The sequence below is a fragment of the Anolis sagrei genome, chromosome 4 (genome assembly GCF_037176765.1).
Source record: "Anolis sagrei isolate rAnoSag1 chromosome 4, rAnoSag1.mat, whole genome shotgun sequence".
NCBI classification, from domain to species: Eukaryota; Metazoa; Chordata; class Lepidosauria; order Squamata; family Dactyloidae; genus Anolis; species Anolis sagrei.
Genome location: NC_090024.1, coordinates 130,842,683 through 130,860,022, shown reverse-complemented (window position 1 = coordinate 130,860,022; position 17,340 = coordinate 130,842,683). Strand labels below are relative to the sequence as shown.

Here is a 17,340-nt window from a genome sequence, read left to right as displayed (position 1 = left end):
GTACAGGACGAGGCAGCATAACTTCCTTTTTTCAAAACTCAATAAAACCCATTGTATGAATCAGAAATTTAATTTTTTTATAATGTAGACACATACCTAGTTTTGAAGATCAAATTAGGTAGGTGATGTCCCCCATTTTCCATACACTGAGTAAACCGATTTCTGGTGTTTGTCATGACACTTGCCAGCGTAGCAGGCGTTATGTTGGCAATTTCTTCCTGGATGTTGGTCTTCAAATCTTGGACAGTTCACATAAACACGGGATTTCAAAAAAACCCATAGAAAAAAATCACAAGGAGAGCGGGCCGGCCACTCCAAATCCGCTCGAAAAGTAGGCCTCAATGGCAAAAGCACTCTCCTCACTGTTCCAACACACGATGGCGACTGAACTGTGTCAGGACAAAACTTTATACTCCCACCTCTTGAACGAGACCACCGGCGCTCCGCTACGTCTTCAACCGACTGAACAGCACACATTTTAAAAAAGGAAGTTATGCTGCCTCACCCTGTATAAACAGAGTGGCCTTGGATAGCATAGGGAAGGGTGTACACCCCTGTGGTGTTTGTTTTGCTGTCTGTGCCCCTGTTCAGAAGACCTCACATCACTTTCCGTCCCTGCGAGAATTGGATTCTGAAAAAATTGACTTGTAGAAACCAGGATTGGTGATAATGTAATAAGAAATTCAATGTGCAGATTTGACAAATGTGAATCGAATATGAAATGTGGGAATGAATGGAAGAATGGAAGATGAATGTATGGATGGAGCTAATAATTTTGGAGACACCAGTATAATATTAAGGCCTGCAATGACTAACCACCTGCTTGCTGGACTGTAATTAAAAGTTGCTAATGACAGCTGAAAAAGTAAACTCTGATAAGTACGGGACAATGATAACAGAAATGTTTACAATGTTAAGAAGGAAGTCAACGTAAGATCAAGACCAATCAAGAAGATCAACATCTGGCCAGGAAACTGAGATGGATCCAGGATGGAAGAAGTCTATCATTCATTTACATTCATTTGGGACTACATCAGCAGAATATTACATTTACATTCATTTGGGACTACATCAGCAGAATATTCTTATAGAAGACTCAGTCTAATAATGCTCAAAGTGTGAGAAACCTGAGGAATCTGGTTCACTCGCCATGCTCTGCTCCATGGGAAGGAGAGAGATTGTATATTCGGAGAGTGTCAGATATGCTATGGGAAAACATGATTCTGGACACTTTGGGGCTACTTTCTCAAGGGAAGAGGAAGGAGTGCACTTTTGGAGTCTTAGATTTTGTGCAGGGAGTCAAGTTCTGCTGCATGGAAAACAGAGATCTGGTCCTTGGCATTGTGCTTAGGGAAAGGAGGCATTTTGAACTTATGGCGTTATGGAAGTTTAGGAACTATATGTTGGAAAGGCTGTAGGAAAGCAGGGTCTGGCCTAACAAGTGCTTCTCCAAGGAGGGAGAAAATAATATAGTAATACAGGGTTAGTCAAAATGAATAGGCCAATAAGAAAATTAATTTTAGACGAATGTATGTTTATTGTAACCAAACTACAGCTACGTATCGACAGATAAATTATCAAAGTTTTGTCTCACCTTCAGAGATGTTCGATATGGGCGCCCCGTGTGACACGGCAGACGTCCAAGCGATAGTCCAGTTCATTCCACATCCGTTGCAGCACATCCGACGTAATGGCATCGAATGCAGCACATATGCGCTGTTTTAAGTCATCCAAGGTCAGCGGTAATGGAGGTCGGAACACAGTGTCTTTCACATACCCCCAGAGAGAAAAGTCGTATGGTGTGAGGCCGGGGGACCTGGGGGGCCACAGGAGGAATGGAAGATCAGTCACTCCAGCACGGCCAATCCAACGTCTGGGAAGGTGTTCGTTCTTCTCTTTGCCTGATTCCGCCATTTTGAAAACAGCGACTCCTAGCGACGCCTAGCGGCATTAACATACATGTGTGTTGCTAAAAAAAAACTTTGATAGTTTATCTGTCGCTACGTAGCTGTGGTTTGGTTACAGTAAACATACATTCGGCTACAATTAATTTTCTTATTGGCCTATTCATTTTGACTAACCCTGTATTTGAATGCCTGACGATGAATGCATATGGTGTGAATGTTGACTGAAAATGTAATTCCCCTTTGTTTGTTAGCCATGTAATTGTAAATCCAATGTAGTTATATAGAATCTGTATGTCCAATGTCATTCTTTGTCTCAATGTTTTTCTGTAATCTGATATACCCTCTCACACTGGAAATTGCAATAAAAAGAACCTATGTTTTAAAGTTATTGAAAAGTCACTCATGACATAATTGGTGTCAGAAGTGGAATATTCTTTTCTAATGTGAAGTTATTCATAACAATAAAGCTTCAGTTGAGACATTTTTTTTCTCATGAAAACTCTTCCAGGAGTGGATTTCCCTTCTGAGGGGTAGATTTCTCTCTTTTTGTTCTCCCACCCCTGTTCTTAACTAAGAGTAATTTGTAAGTCAGATGTTTGTAACTCAAGGACTGCCTGTACAATACATCTTTTTCTTCTGCATATGAATGTAGCAAGAAATCTATGGGAAAAAACCCCAAAGCACAGTTATGTCAATACTGTATGTTTGTATGGAATTTTTTTTAAAGATGATCAGCCACAAGAATATGAAGGTCAACATAATGTTTTATTGGGATAGTCTAAAGCGCAGAGACTTCCAAACAGGTGTATGAATGGACAATGGATTCAGGTTTGTGTATGTTTATATCTTTTATTATGGATAAAGTATTTACAAACAGGTTGCAACCAAGTGACGTTAATTCAATTGTGGAGCTGTAGTTAGAGTACTCAAGATTTGGGTTTTTAAAATTAATTTATTTTGCTTTTGTTTATTTCTTTGTTTTGGGGAGGGAGAAAAATTCCTTAAGGTTTTCCATAATTTGTACCAAAAACAAACAAAAAATTAAGACAGAGGAGAGGGAGATGATGTGAGGATTTGAAAAGAGACAGCATGATATGGTGGGTTAACTGGAAATACATGTAGGCAGCTGATTGGCTGAGCATGCCAGGGGCCAAAATTCTGATTGGCTGGTGTCTCTGGCTTGCTGCAGAGACAAACGGTTTTAACTGCCATTTTCACTTTGGAGAGTGAAGAGAGTGTAGACTGGAAATAGTCAGGAAAGAAATGGCTGACAGCTCTCTGAAGCCTGATCATGTCTAGGCATTAAGCATATTTTAAAGACTGTTTAAAGGACTGTTCAATCACTCTGTTCTCTGTCTGAATTCAGAGAGACTGCTATATATATTGCTGCCCTTGTTTGATCTTTTGAACTGAAGTAAAGATACTGTTACTTGTTATACAAGCCCAAGTAACACTTTATTATACTGCAGGGTATATAATGGTTCAGTAACTGTGGTAAGGCTGCTGTTTATTTAACAACCCACACAGAGAGAACACAAGGGGCAGTCTATTACTAATGGCTCCAGTAATTACACAGTATGGATCCAAAAATCAGTTACCAATTGTAAACTCAAGTATGTAATCTCATTTATTTATTTATTTATTTATTGAATAAATATCCATCTTTTATCTCAAGGTGGGATTCAAGGTGCCTTAAATTCACTACTTATGATCCCATTGGAACACTGAGGATTGAGTGTTTAAGGAATTAAGGTTGTGTTGTGTACCAGTTTTCAAAGAAGCATCCATATCAGTTTCTTGCACTATAAATATGGAGGAAAGTGGAGAGAAGAAAAGGACTGTGGCAATACCTTTAGGACTACCTTTATTTTAGCATGAGTAGTTATTATTATTATTATTAACAACTTTATTTATAGCTCACCTTTCCCCCTGAAGGGACTCAAGGCAGCTAGCAGCCACACACTTTGATCAATTTAAAACAAAGCAAATACAAAAATTAAAAAAACAACAACAAATAAAACAGTCTGTATGTGACAGGTTAAAAATACAGTTAAAATACAACAAATACAGTTACGATGCATTTTCAAACACACACTTTTGCGGCATAGGTTTCAAGGGTCCCCTATACCTCTTACCCATCTCAATCATGACATTCACTTTGGTGATCCTGGGCTGCAATTGCTATCTCTTGAACTAATATAGACTACCTTCTAATTTGCTGGGGGGAGGGGGGCATATTCCTTGGAGGAATTATGCAATAAATTTAAGGATGATGTTTTGATTTTATTATTTCCTATCTCTGATGCTTGTTCACTTTGTTTTAGTCCCATTTCAACAGCCTTTATGCTTCGTATTAAGGCTTACTACAACATCCCATTTCTGGTTTGGCCACCATTCTTCTGCATGGCTATCATCCAGATAGGTACACACTGCTCGGGGAATCCCTCTTGTTTTTCTTGTCTCAGGATGGTGAGTCCACTCTTTACAATGAGGCTGCTGAGGATGCTCAGATCTCGAATGACACTGCTATCCAATGGGTCCAGGACACAGCCTTCCCGAGCCACATTGTCCTTCAAGATGATAATTCCATTTTCCTTTAAGCCATTCTGGCAACGGATAAAAAAACTTAGCAAATCCTTATCTGTCAGGTTTCCTGCAAGAAACATAAAATAGATCAAGACGGTATCTCTTGGAGAAGGGGTCCCCAGACTAAGGCCCGTGGGCCAAACGTGGCCTTCCAAGGTCGTTTACCCAGCCCCTGCCCTAAACCTTAGACTTAGGATCACCTCTAACTACTTGAAAACACACAACAGATGTTTTTAGGTTCTTGCTGTTGCACTTTGGGGTCACTTGCCATGAATCAGGATGACATATACCCCCCACACTCATATATAATACATAACTCCAACAACATCTAATATAGGAATACATATGCCTTTCTATGCTATGACCCAGATTCATTTCCAATATTCTGATATAGACATCACATTATGTACACTTATTATTCATTCAGACATGTTGAACAGGATCTTCTCGATCCATCCTTAACTAGCTCTTGTTCTTGTTTAGCAGGCCTGGGTCTACACCTACTGTTCATGACATAACCTGTGTAATAATGTGTTCATGGTACAAAGCAAAGTGGAGGCCTTCTCCTTGGTTTGAATATTTGATATAGTTGGTGGATTTGACAGATGTCTCAAATTCTGGCACAGTCTAGAAAGCTATTCTTGTCAGTACTGGGATTTCTATCCCAATAAGTAATTTTTTAATGCTATGATTGGATCCATAGATATTTTAGCTATTGTATACAGTCTGGATTACTTGTCAGCATGGCTGGGAATATGCTCTGCCAATTTGTCTCGTGCATTGATCTTTACATATTTTTACAACTGACCTGAAACCCACTGAATCCAGATTACATCATATTTTTGGGGTGTAGGAGTAAATTGCTGGAGGCTGCTGCAATAGTACATGTTGACTTTGTGTTTTTGACCCCTTAAGTAGTTCTGAGCTTCAGTCAGAAAATTCTCCATCATGTCCACCAGCTCCACATGCTCAAAGAAGGGAAGGAGAACATATTTGCTGACTCTTCCAATGCCTGACCCACAGTCAAGGGCAAAATCAGTGCCAGCTTTACCGGGTCCCTATAGAGAGTATCAATAAAAATAGTAATTAATAATATATTGAAACATTTTAACTGTTCACATGCATTGTCTTGGTAGTCTTTGCAACTCCTTCTTGTAAGATAGGGCAGCATTATCCTCAATTAGAGTTCAGTGGCGAGAACTGAGCAAATCTATGTTGTGTAACATTACCTTGCAAATTCACCCTGAAGATTTTCTGATTTACATTGTAGGGACAAACCCAATATTACTGTAATATAATGGTAAGTTATGTTTGGTAATTTTCAGAAAGTAGTGGCAGAGCAGTCTGATTCATATTAGGACAATAGCATGCTTGAAAGGCAATGGGCATCAGCTGTATCCCCAACACAAATTAATAACTCATCTCATATATAGAGATTTCTTATTAGTGTTGAGTGTAGTTTTGGATAAGTGTATCTTCCTCAGCCCATACATACTCATTCCACTTAGAATGGTTGTTCAGATGGCAATGGCTTCACTTCCTTAGCACTGTTTGCACTTGCTTGCCCATTCTGCAATGACAAAGCCAGCACCACCATCACAAATTAAAATGTCTTGGCAGGACAAAACAGTGGTGGAAAAGAGTCGGGGGGGGGGGGGGGGGTAACAACACTTCTGCAGATAATGGATTTGAACTCTGTTGTCCCAGTATCAGGGGCATGTGCCTGACTGAGTAAACACTAGCAGCATGTTCCCTGTTCAAAATCCCTGGACCTGTAAGACGAGATGGGTTATAGGGACAGAAGAAACATATATTTCAGATGTCAATGGTGCAGTGGCCAAGGTTAGGAAGAAGAGCAATAGCTGCCATTAGATTAGGAAAAGAAGAAGACAAAGAGAGTGGGTGGGGGGACTGACAAAAGCATCAAGAAGGCAGCAGCAAAGGATGAACAGCAGTTAATTGGAAGCAAGAGATTGAAAAGCTCAATTCTCTGTGAAAAAACATGACCAGGAGCAGTTTACAACATAGGCCACAAACTGCTAATATTACAGATTAAAGCTAAAAGAGAACATTAAACAAACAATTGTGTCATGCCCCTGCCCTTGAGAGGTCATCATTCAAGGGTGAAGCATACTTACCTGAGCAGATTATCTGATAGGCCCACCCAGTCCTTCCCCAGTTCAGGATTAGATTCGGAGGAAGGAGGCATGAAAATTAGAGGAGGGAACATCAAGAATTTAAGATACGCAGATGACACCATGCTGCCAACAGAAAATAACGAAGACTTGGAAAGTGAACGACGAACATGTAAAGACAGCTGTAGCAACTCTGTAAAGAGGTGATTGAAATGTTTTCGACAGCAGCTAGAGCTGAAATAGCAAAAAATGGAAGTTGGCATGAAATGTATTACAAAAGCTTAAATAAATTGCATTTTAGCCCTCTCTCAAAAGTTAATCTATAAGTGAAAAGGTAATATTGGAGAAAATAACTTAAACGATTTGCAGTATATCTAGTTTCCTCCCCCACAAATGTATAATTTCATTGCTATCTCATCCAGTGTTTTATCACTTTATGTCGTGCATTTGGCCCACCCACTATGTTTTATTTTTCATTATGTTATTTTGTACTATTGATTTTACTTGATTGGTTTAGCTATTTTATTGTGATGTTATTTTGTTGTTTATATTTTATGTTGCTGTAATGTATTACTGGGCTTGGCATCATGTAAGCTGCTCCAAGTCCCGTTCGGGGAGATAAATAAAGTTTATTATTAATATTATATATTATATTTCATATATTAGTGCCACTTGTAATTTAAGGGAGCCTCCATCCATGTGGTAAAATTAATTGGAAGATGGACTCAGTGGATGCTGTGCAAAAAATTGACCCTGACAGTAAATAAAAAAGGAACCTGGAAACTGAGATTCTCCAAATAAACTGATTAAACATTTTGAGATTTGTCAGGAAGCCTTCAACTTCATGCTAATATGTAAGCAATGTTTTAAATGTTTTCCTTTTAGTCTTTTTATTTGAATCCTTTCCTGGTTTAGTCTGACTGGAGTATTATTGTTTCTAGCAATATTAAATTATTTTACTTTTATTTTACTTTTTCAAAAACATGTTTGCAGTTTTGAGCCACAATTCAAAGTGCTGATTTGGTCCCAAATGGAGGGCTTATGGCTAAGACATCTGAAGGACAATTTCCAATCATAATCACAGGCCATTTCAGCAATCACAACAAACAGAAAGGTAAGGTTTCAAACAGGGCCATTTATTTGTTTATATTTTAATTCATTTCTAATACTTAATAAAATTACATAATTGGGTACATTTGTAACCAGCCTCAAGCCGTGAGGAGAGCCGGGCAAGAAATGTAATAATAGTAGTAGTAGTAGTAATATTAATAATAATAATAATAACAACAACAACAATAGCAATAAAACATTATTATTGTTGTTATTGTTGTTATTATTATTATTATTATTATTATTATATTTCAGTTGTGAATTTCCCAAAGCTGGCCTATACTTTACTGCACATTAATATTTGCCTGCCTTAAAAATATTGGTCTTATTATATCTTTACACATTTTTATGTATTAGGAGACAATATTTCTATTTGGTATAAGTCAGGGGTGGACAACTGCATGGAAAAGAAGTAAATTTTCCAGCCTCAAACATTTGTGCAACTTACACCTCCTATACCATCCTTGTCACTCCAAAATAGCAACTGGAAGTGATATTGTATCACTTACTGATGCATTTTGTAAGGAAAACAGATAAAATAACAGAAGTTTGAATGCGATGAGGATTAGAGGTGGGCTTTTTTGAGTATTTGAGCATATTTTGGCTATTCTGGGCAGTATTTTCCACAAAAAAAATCATGATTTGAAAACAACATAAAATTTGTGTGAGTCTGGGAGCTTGGGGGAATTGGAATGGGGTTTGAGGGGCTGCAAAAGTGTTGTCCAGGGGCTACAAGTTGCTTGCAGATGAGACTTTCCCCAACCTCGGTGTGATTAGATGATAGACCTTTTCAACCGCTGTACTCAAAACTGCAGAACTCTCCTAAGGAAGTTGACATTGCCCCCTGCCATGTCCTGCTTTTGATGGTAGGTTTAATTGGGTTTTTGGTGTTTTTACACAGTTTGTAATTGCCCCTCAAAATTATATTGTACAGTTTTGTTCCTTGTTTTATATGAAGTTTTATACGTAACTATGCTACTTCAAACATATATTAGCAGAGGGCATGGGTTTTAAACAAATCAAATAATCAGATATGGGTTAAAGACTTTGACACATGTCTTTAACCCATATCTAAGGACTGTAAGATCTCTACCAGAAAATTACACTTCCTTAAACCCCATTCATTCAATATAACAGTTGTATTCTGGAATCTTATGCCAGGATCCAAAAATAGATCGGGCTTCTCTGTTACTTAGAGAACAGTATTTCATCATTGCTGATGCTTTGCATATGGCTTCATATTACTGGTTAAGAACCCATCCAAAGATGTCACATGCTTTTAAGTTTCAAGTTTCAAAGAGAGGTTAATAATTTAGGAGATAAGATGTTATTAAAATTTAGGGCATGATCACACATAGACATTGCCCCTCTTACATTCACAGTATTTTTTAATATAATACATTGTAATCTTCAACATTCTTGCACTAAAACGGTGTGTGGTTTTCTTAATTTTTGGCTCCTAACATTATTTCAATTTTACATAGCATAGATTGACTAATAATTGAGGCCTTTGCTAGCTCCGTTTGCAAGCCCACACTACCCAAGAGTAAATACTATTGAATTTAATGAGATCAATATTTTTGCAGACATGCATTTGCTTGAACTAAGAGCTAAACCCAACTGCTAATTTAAAGTATAGAAGACCCACTGGCTAAATGTTCAATGACATTTATAAAAGTGTTGGCTTACTCTTCAGCAACTGACCCAGTTGGCTTGATTTAGCTATTAGCCACTATGCTGCCAAACTTTGAGCATTAACTGGAGATTGTATACAAAAAGTTCTAAATGAAAATATCTTATTCATCCAGTCCATATACTACAAAAGGGTGTGGGGCTGGAGGAATTGTGTATGCGGAACTTTCTTCTGTAAAATGCACAGATTCTGATTCAAATGTTTCTATTATGGTGATATGGAAATATGAGGTAAATACTCACTGCTTTGATTTCCTTTCATTTCCATACGATCCCATGTACTAGTACAGATGTAATCTAGCTCTTAGATAGGAATTGGCCCGTGCATGCCACATTATGCTTACACTATTTTCGGCAACTCACAGTGATTTTCCAGACTTTTCTGGTCCCTTTAAAAAACAACTGTGTTCTGAGTGAAGGGAATTCTGCACTCCAGAGCCAGTTGTACTATTCATTGAAAGCAAAGTGGGTGGGTTTTGGGGGACCGGGGGTAAGGTATTGAGTGCTGCGTTTGGTAGTCCCTATGTAGACTTGTCCACAGCTGCATGGTATACGGTAGACTCCTGCAGAGGTGAGAGGATCCCTCTTGTCCTTTGCTGAACGTAGCATTTGTTGGATTTTCTTGGTGGGTCTGTAAGTGGTTTGTATGTTGTGTTTCCTCATCAGCTTCCCTATGCAGTCAGTGGTTCCCTTGATGTATGGCAGGAACACTTTTCCTCTGGGTGGATCTTCATCGTTACTCTCGTGGCTTGTTCTTGGTCTTGCAGCTCTTCTGATGTCTGAGGTGGAGTATCCATTGGCCTGGAGAGCCCAGTTGAGGTGGTTCAGTTCATCTTGGAGGAGGTGGGGTTCGCAGATTCTTTTTGCACGGTCTGCCAAGGCTTTAATGGTGCTTCTTTTTTGACTTGGGTGATGGTTGGAGTTTTCATGTAGATATCTATCTGTGTGTGTGGGTTTTCTGTAAACGGTGTGACCCAATTGTTGATCTGGTTTGCGGATAACTAGGACGTCTAGAAAAGGCAGTCTTCCTTCATTTTCTTTTTCCATTGTGAATTGGATGTTTGGGTGGATGCTGTTAAGATGTTCCAGAAACCTATTGAGTTCTTCTTCTCCATGGCTCCAAATGGTGAAGGTGTCATCCACATATCTGAACCATATAGTGGGCTTTTTGGTTGCTGTTTCAAGGGCTTGTTTTTCAAATTGTTCCATGTAGAAATTAGCTTTGACCGGGCTGAGAGGGCTCCCCATAGCTACTCCATCTTTCTGTTCGTAGAATTCATTGTCTCACTGAAAGTAGCTGGTGGTGAGACAATGGTGAAACAGAGCTGTGATGTCTTCTGGGAACCTCTGGTTGATGAGTGCCATGGTGTCTGCTACCGGGACCATGGTAAATAGAGACACTACATCAAAGTTGATCAGTTTGTCGTTGATATTTAGCTTGAGATTGCTGATTTTTTCAATGAAGTGGGCTGAGTCCTTGATGTAGTGTGTAGTGAGCCCAATATGGCTTTGTAACTGTGCAGCAAGAAATTTTGCTAAGTCGTACGTGGGGGATCCAATGGCACTCACGATGGGTCTGAGTGGGGTGGAGTCCTTATGGATTTTTGGACACCATGGCACTCATCAACCAGATGAAAGTGCCAAGGAACAGGCCTACATGATATGCATGAACAGTTGATATATGTGAATAGGAATCTATATAAATAAAAATGTAATGTTCGTTTGTGGGATTAACATAACTGGCAAAAACCACTAGACGAATTGTTGCCAAATTTGGCCACAATGCATCTATTAACCCAAGGAGTGATCATCACTCAAAAAATTGATTTTGTCATTTGGGAGTTGTAGTTGCTGGGATTTATAGTTCACCTACAGTCAAAGAGTATTCTGAACTCCACCAATGATGGTATGAAACAAATGTGGCACACAGGACTCCCATGACCAACAGAAGGGTTTTGTGGGCATTGACCTTGAGTTTGAGAGTTGTAGTTCACCTACATCAAGACTCAAACAATGATGGATCTGGACCAAACTTGGCACAAATATTCCACATGCCCAAATATGAACACAGATGGAGTTTGGGGAAAATAGGCCTTGACATTCGGGAGTTGTAATTACTGGATTTATAGTTCACCTACAATCAAAGAGCATTCTGAACTCCACCAACAACAGAATTGGGGCAAAGTTCCCACACAGAACCCCCATGACCAATAGAATATACTTAAGCCCATGCAGTCCAACTCCTTTCACCAGGGCAAGAAAACGTAATCAAAGCCCTCCTGACAAAGAGTCATCCAGCCACAGATGTAGATAGATATATATGATTCACACACACAGATATAGTATCATAGATTTGAAAGGGATCCCTAAAGATGGACAATTATATATTGCATGTTCCAGAGTAGGCAAACCAGACTATCTCCACATCAACAATGACAAAGAAACAGCAAGAAATACTGTTTCCCACAAGAATAAAGAAATTAAATATATTGGAAACCAGCACTTTCTAATTACTTTATTTTCCAAATCACCAGACTGGGCCACAGCAATGCGTGGCAGGGGACGGCTAGTAGAAATATTAAACATGTGGGCATGGTTCAGTTCTAACTCTTCATTAAAAGAGCGGGGGGGGGGGGGATCTTGCTTAAAGCCAAAGTGTGGTGATAGTTATATGAATGGTAGAAGCAGTGACTGGAATGTAGTATAATGCTAATTGAGAATCAGAAAGAAGATGTGATAAACTGCAGAAGAGAATCCTCATGAGGTTGGGGTGATAACTAATATTATGAGTAGTATGGCAGGAAAATACAGTCTCTGTTCAATCCAGTGTCAATAGGATTGAGTTTGTGCACACATTTTCCAATTCTGCTACTTCTTTTTGCAATCTTCTTTTGCGGAAGCGTGTTTGTGTGTGTTACATGTACTCAATTCCTCAATTCTAATTGCATGTATCATGCTACACAACATTCAATTCCACCCAGGATTTTAGCATATTCAAAATATAAATCACATGTTTTGTCATTGGAAAAATATATTGTCAGCATGCATAGCCAGAATTATACTACAATTAAAATGGCTTTATAAAATGGCATGAATGATTCTTACTGGCACAGATTGGTTTTGGAAATGCAAATTTAAAATTTAATAATAGTTCTTTCAAAAAGTTTTTTTTCCAGTCCAGCACAGAATGCAGTGCACTTCATACTGATCTTGTCTAAAACGAAGGCATAATCAGAAATCCAAAGGATTGCACATGAACTGCAAATATGCACAAGTCTCTTAAGTAGACAACTCACCCCTACAAAATTCCTAAGGAATTCCCTAGAAGACTCAGTATCTGTACTGGACAACTCGACGTAATCTCCCATCATACCATCTTCTGATGCTGGCACCTCCTTGTAGAAATTTTTGGCTCTGGCATAGAATTGCATTTCACCATTGATGACTTCACTTGTCAATGCATAAAGTTTGACTGCAAAGAAATAAGGGCAGTAATTTATCAGTTACTAACATTTTGAACATGCATAGTTTTTACTCTCAAATTTACAGTTATCTTTGTCAGGGGCGGCTCAACCCATTACGCAAAGTAAGCATTTGCAGTATAGTTGATTTTGCCCAGGGGCGCTCTTGAGGCGCTCTTGGGTGAAAATAGACCTTCACATATGTGAGTTGTAGTTACTGGGATGTATAGTTCACCTACAATCCAAGAGCATTCTGAACTCCACCAATGATGGAATTGAACCAAATATGGCACACAGAACTCCCATGACGAACAGAAAATATATATCAGTGATTGGTTGGGGGGAGGGGGGTTGCTAAAATACTGTTTGCTTACCATTGAAAATTACCTAGGGCCGCCTCTGATCTTTGTCTTCTCAAGATTGATTCTGCCATTCCTAAATGGGAATTCTACAGGGACTCTAACTCAGATCCATAACAGCATAACTATGTTTTGGGGTTTGCAATACAATCACCTCTCTTTTCAACAATTGTAATGCTCACCATAGTTAATATCTTCTAATAGTTTTTTCTTATGTGGGCAGTGAAGAAATATTTATTCTGCCAGATTTTCAGTGAATTTTATTTGTCTGTTAATTGTGCTATCTTTTGCAATGTGTTGTATACTTATCTGCTTTTATGTTGCTATAAAGCATTGAATCATTGCTGCTTCAGGGTGGACATAGAACAAAGTAAAAAAATCATGAATGAATGAGTGAATGAATGAATTTGTTTCTATAGTTTCATTTTTCTTTCTTGTATTTGGTGTTATTGTTATAAACCACCTTGAGGGCACTTATGTAGGAGGTGCTCAAAGGCAATATGTAAATGTCTTTGTAAATAAATACATACATACATTTTTTTAAATCTAAAAAAACCTAACAGCTCATAAATGCAGAAAAATGTACCAGATCATAATCAATCCGAGATGGGAATTTAGTCTCAACAGATCAGTCAGATGTAATAAGTAGAAAAAATAATAGGCCATAGCAAGCTGAAGAATAATAGGCTTAAGATTAAGGTAAACAGAGAGAATATTATCAAGCTATTCTCATAAAACACAGTCAGCAAAAGTGTAAAACTCTCCTCATACAGTTCAGCAAGGTCATATGGTGGCTGGATGGCTCTCCTTTTCAGAAGTATAGGCTTTTGTAATCTCAGCAGCAAACTAAAGCAAGTTGTACAGACACCATCTTCCAGAGTTGTTCTCTACTACTTTTCTCACTTCAGGGCACACCTACATTGACCACTTCATCCAGTGTTTCTCAACCTGGGGGTTTGGACTCGTGGGAGGGTCATGAGGGGGTGTCAGAGGGGTTGCCAAAGACCATCCGAAAACACAGTATTTTCTGTTGGTCATGGGGGTTCTGTGTGGGAAGTTTGGCCCAATTCTATCATTAGTGGAGTTCAGAATGCTCTTTGTTTGTAGGTGAACCATAAATCCCAGCAACTATAACTCCCAAATGTCATGGTTGTTTTCTCCCAAACCCCACCAGTGTTCACATTTGGGCATATTGAGTATCCGTGCCAAGTTTGGTCCAGATCCATCATTGTTTGAGTCCACAGTGCTCTCTGGATGTAGGTGAAGTACAACTCCAAAACACAAGATCAATGACCACCAAACCCTTCCAGTATTTTCTGTTGGTCATGGGAGTTCTGTGTGCCAAATTTGGTTCAATTCCATCATTGGTGGAGTTTAGAAGGCTCTTTGATTGTAGGTGAACTATAAATCCCAGCTACTACAACTCCCAAATGACAAAATCAATCCCCAACCTCACCAGTATTCAAATTTGGGCATATCAGGAATTCGGGCCAAATTTGGTCCAGTGAATACAAATATATGCTGTATATCAGATATTTACATTATGATTCATAACAGTAGCAAAATTGCAGCTATGAAGTAGCAACAAAAATCATTTCATGGTTTGGGGTCACCACAACATGAGGAACTGTATTAAGGGGTCATGCCATTAGGAAGGTTGAGAACCACTGACTTAATCCAAGCATAGAAACAAGTATTTTTCCTGTGGTCCTTAGGAAGTCTGTACTCCTACAACTTAATCCTTTGAAACCTTTTGAGTACAGTTATTTGATATGTCAATTCTATTCATACTTACTCACAAGTACATCCTATTGAACTGGTTGGGACTTACTTCTGAGTAGTCGTATATGAAATTTGGTGACAAGATATCAAACCTAAATAAACATTCCTGGAAGCATACTTCCTTATGTGACCACTAAGATATACTGTATATACTCGAGTATAAGCCTAGTTTTTCAGCCCCCTTTTTAAGCTTAAAAAGTCCCCCTTGGCTTATAGTTGAGTCAAGGTTATTTTTTATTTTACTTTATTACTATTATTATTATTATTATTATTATTATTACATTTATTATTTCATTCTATTTATTATTATTATTACATTTATCATTTTACTCTATTATTATTACATTTATTATTTTACTCTATTATTATTATTGGAAGGATACAGTAAGCACATTTACATTGAAGAAAGTTATAATGATGGTTTAATCAGAATTAGTCTTATCTTAAATTACAATTTTATGTAAACATTCAAAAACATTTAACCCACTAATGCCTCAATTAATGTAATTTTATTGGTATCTATTTTTTATTTTGAAATTTACCAGTAGCTGCTGCATTTCCCACCCTTGGCTTATACTTGAGTCAATCCATTTTCCCAGTTTGTTCTGGTAAAATTAGGTGCCTTGGCTTACATTCAGGTTGGCTTATACTCGAGTATATACGGTAACCTACAGCACCTAGGACTTGTTGTTGGCCTCCCATTTAATCTTATTTTCCAAGATTTGCAATCTGTGATCGATACAGGAAGTTCATTCATTTGAGCTGCATGAATAATCTGCAAGCAAATCATTGCCTGGCCAGTTGGACTGACATATTATTTTCAATGATAATTTTATTGATGATTAAATATTTGTAATAGAGATGTGAAGAACTGGGAGGTGGATAAAATCACCTTTTATTTTCAAAACTATCCCCCCCCTCCAGAAAAAAATCAAATATGTATTATGGGAATTTTTCTTCTAGAATGAACAAAATTTTTAAGAAAATAAATTCTTATATTTAATCTGCCATCAATATTTCTAAAAATTATGTAGCACAGATACTTTTATTTAAGACTAAGTATAGCATCAGATGTCATTGGTTTGCTTTTCCCACTTCTTTTTATTACAATGGGCATTTATGTCTCCTTGCTAGTATAAAATGTCGTGTAGACAAAATAGTTTGCTTTATTAATATACACATTTTCCTCTGTTTTTATTGGGAGTTTTGCCTGTTCCTCATGGACTGGCAAAACTAAAGAGGTACCTTATAGCTCTGGTCTCCTTTACAGGTGAGAAATGTGTGTCTCTATTTTAACAAAAATAAAAAAGTAAAGGTAAAAATTATTTGTAGTTAAGTTCTGAATGTATTGTTATTATAATATTACAATAATTTTATCCCATACTCATGGGGGACCTATGTAGCTGGCAGATTTGTGTGTAAGACTACATAGAGTGTCTTATATCATTGAAATTCCTGATCTTGGTTTTCTTTTTATGACACCAAGCACTTTATGTCTGCTTGGCACTATGGAGGACTAGAAAAAAGAATACTTTGCTGTGCTAGTGTTTATGGTTTCTTCTGTCTTTATTGATTCATTGTCTGGTTTTTATTAATTCCATTGGCAAATATGAATGCATCACCTACCATCAACAATGCCTTAGATTCTCAGTACAAATACCGCTTTTCAGCATACTCACCCAGTGGTAGCTTCTCCAGCAGATACAGATAACTCTGGAAAAAATCATTCCGGATTGCCTTGTGCAGTACAAAGGACATACTATGTCTACAAAGTTCCTCATCTGTCTTGTGCCAGCGTGATTTGAAGGCCAAATGGGCTCCCTGATATTCTTTGCTGTCCATAGTTTTCTGGAAGAAGCTACCTGGACGGCACCCTTAGTGGGACCTGTCTGTCCTCTCCATGAGCTACAGTGTTATTTAAGACGTAGCCATCTCTGTCATTCTATATTCGGGTGTATGTTTGCCTGTGGCTCCTAACACTTGCTCGGAATAATCTCTGAAGTGTCACACTCCGAACTAGCAGGTGCGGTGAAGTGATAAAAAGCCAGATTGCTTAGACAGTGTATCTGCTGTCGAATAGGTCACTTTAATTAGTGTTTAAAATCTCATTAACTGCTTCCTGAAAAATTAAGGTCTTAATAAAAACATACAAGGTAATGTTGTTTCCCAATATAAAACTTATCTCATTTCTCTCTTAAATCACTAATATTTATGACCTCATCGGATGGGGCAATTTCCCGTCGTACACCGCTTGGTCTTCCCTTTGGTCATTGAGCCTATTACACGATGCATATCAATTTCTCTCCGT

The 17,340-nt window shown here is 38.1% G+C and overlaps 1 protein-coding gene across 1 annotated transcript; it reads right to left on the bottom strand.

The window, feature by feature from the left end:
• Positions 1-3,754: 3,754 nt before the first annotated feature.
• On the bottom strand, positions 3,755-17,047 carry NTMT2 (N-terminal Xaa-Pro-Lys N-methyltransferase 2). Its single transcript, XM_067467660.1, has 4 exons — positions 16,712-17,047; positions 12,727-12,902; positions 5,302-5,551; positions 3,755-4,560 (listed from the first exon to the last, which is right to left on the bottom strand). Exons 1-4 carry the CDS (start codon positions 16,872-16,874, stop codon positions 4,271-4,273), a joined length of 879 nt encoding a protein of 292 aa, XP_067323761.1. The 5' UTR covers positions 16,875-17,047; the 3' UTR covers positions 3,755-4,270.
• Positions 17,048-17,340: the final 293 nt, after the last annotated feature.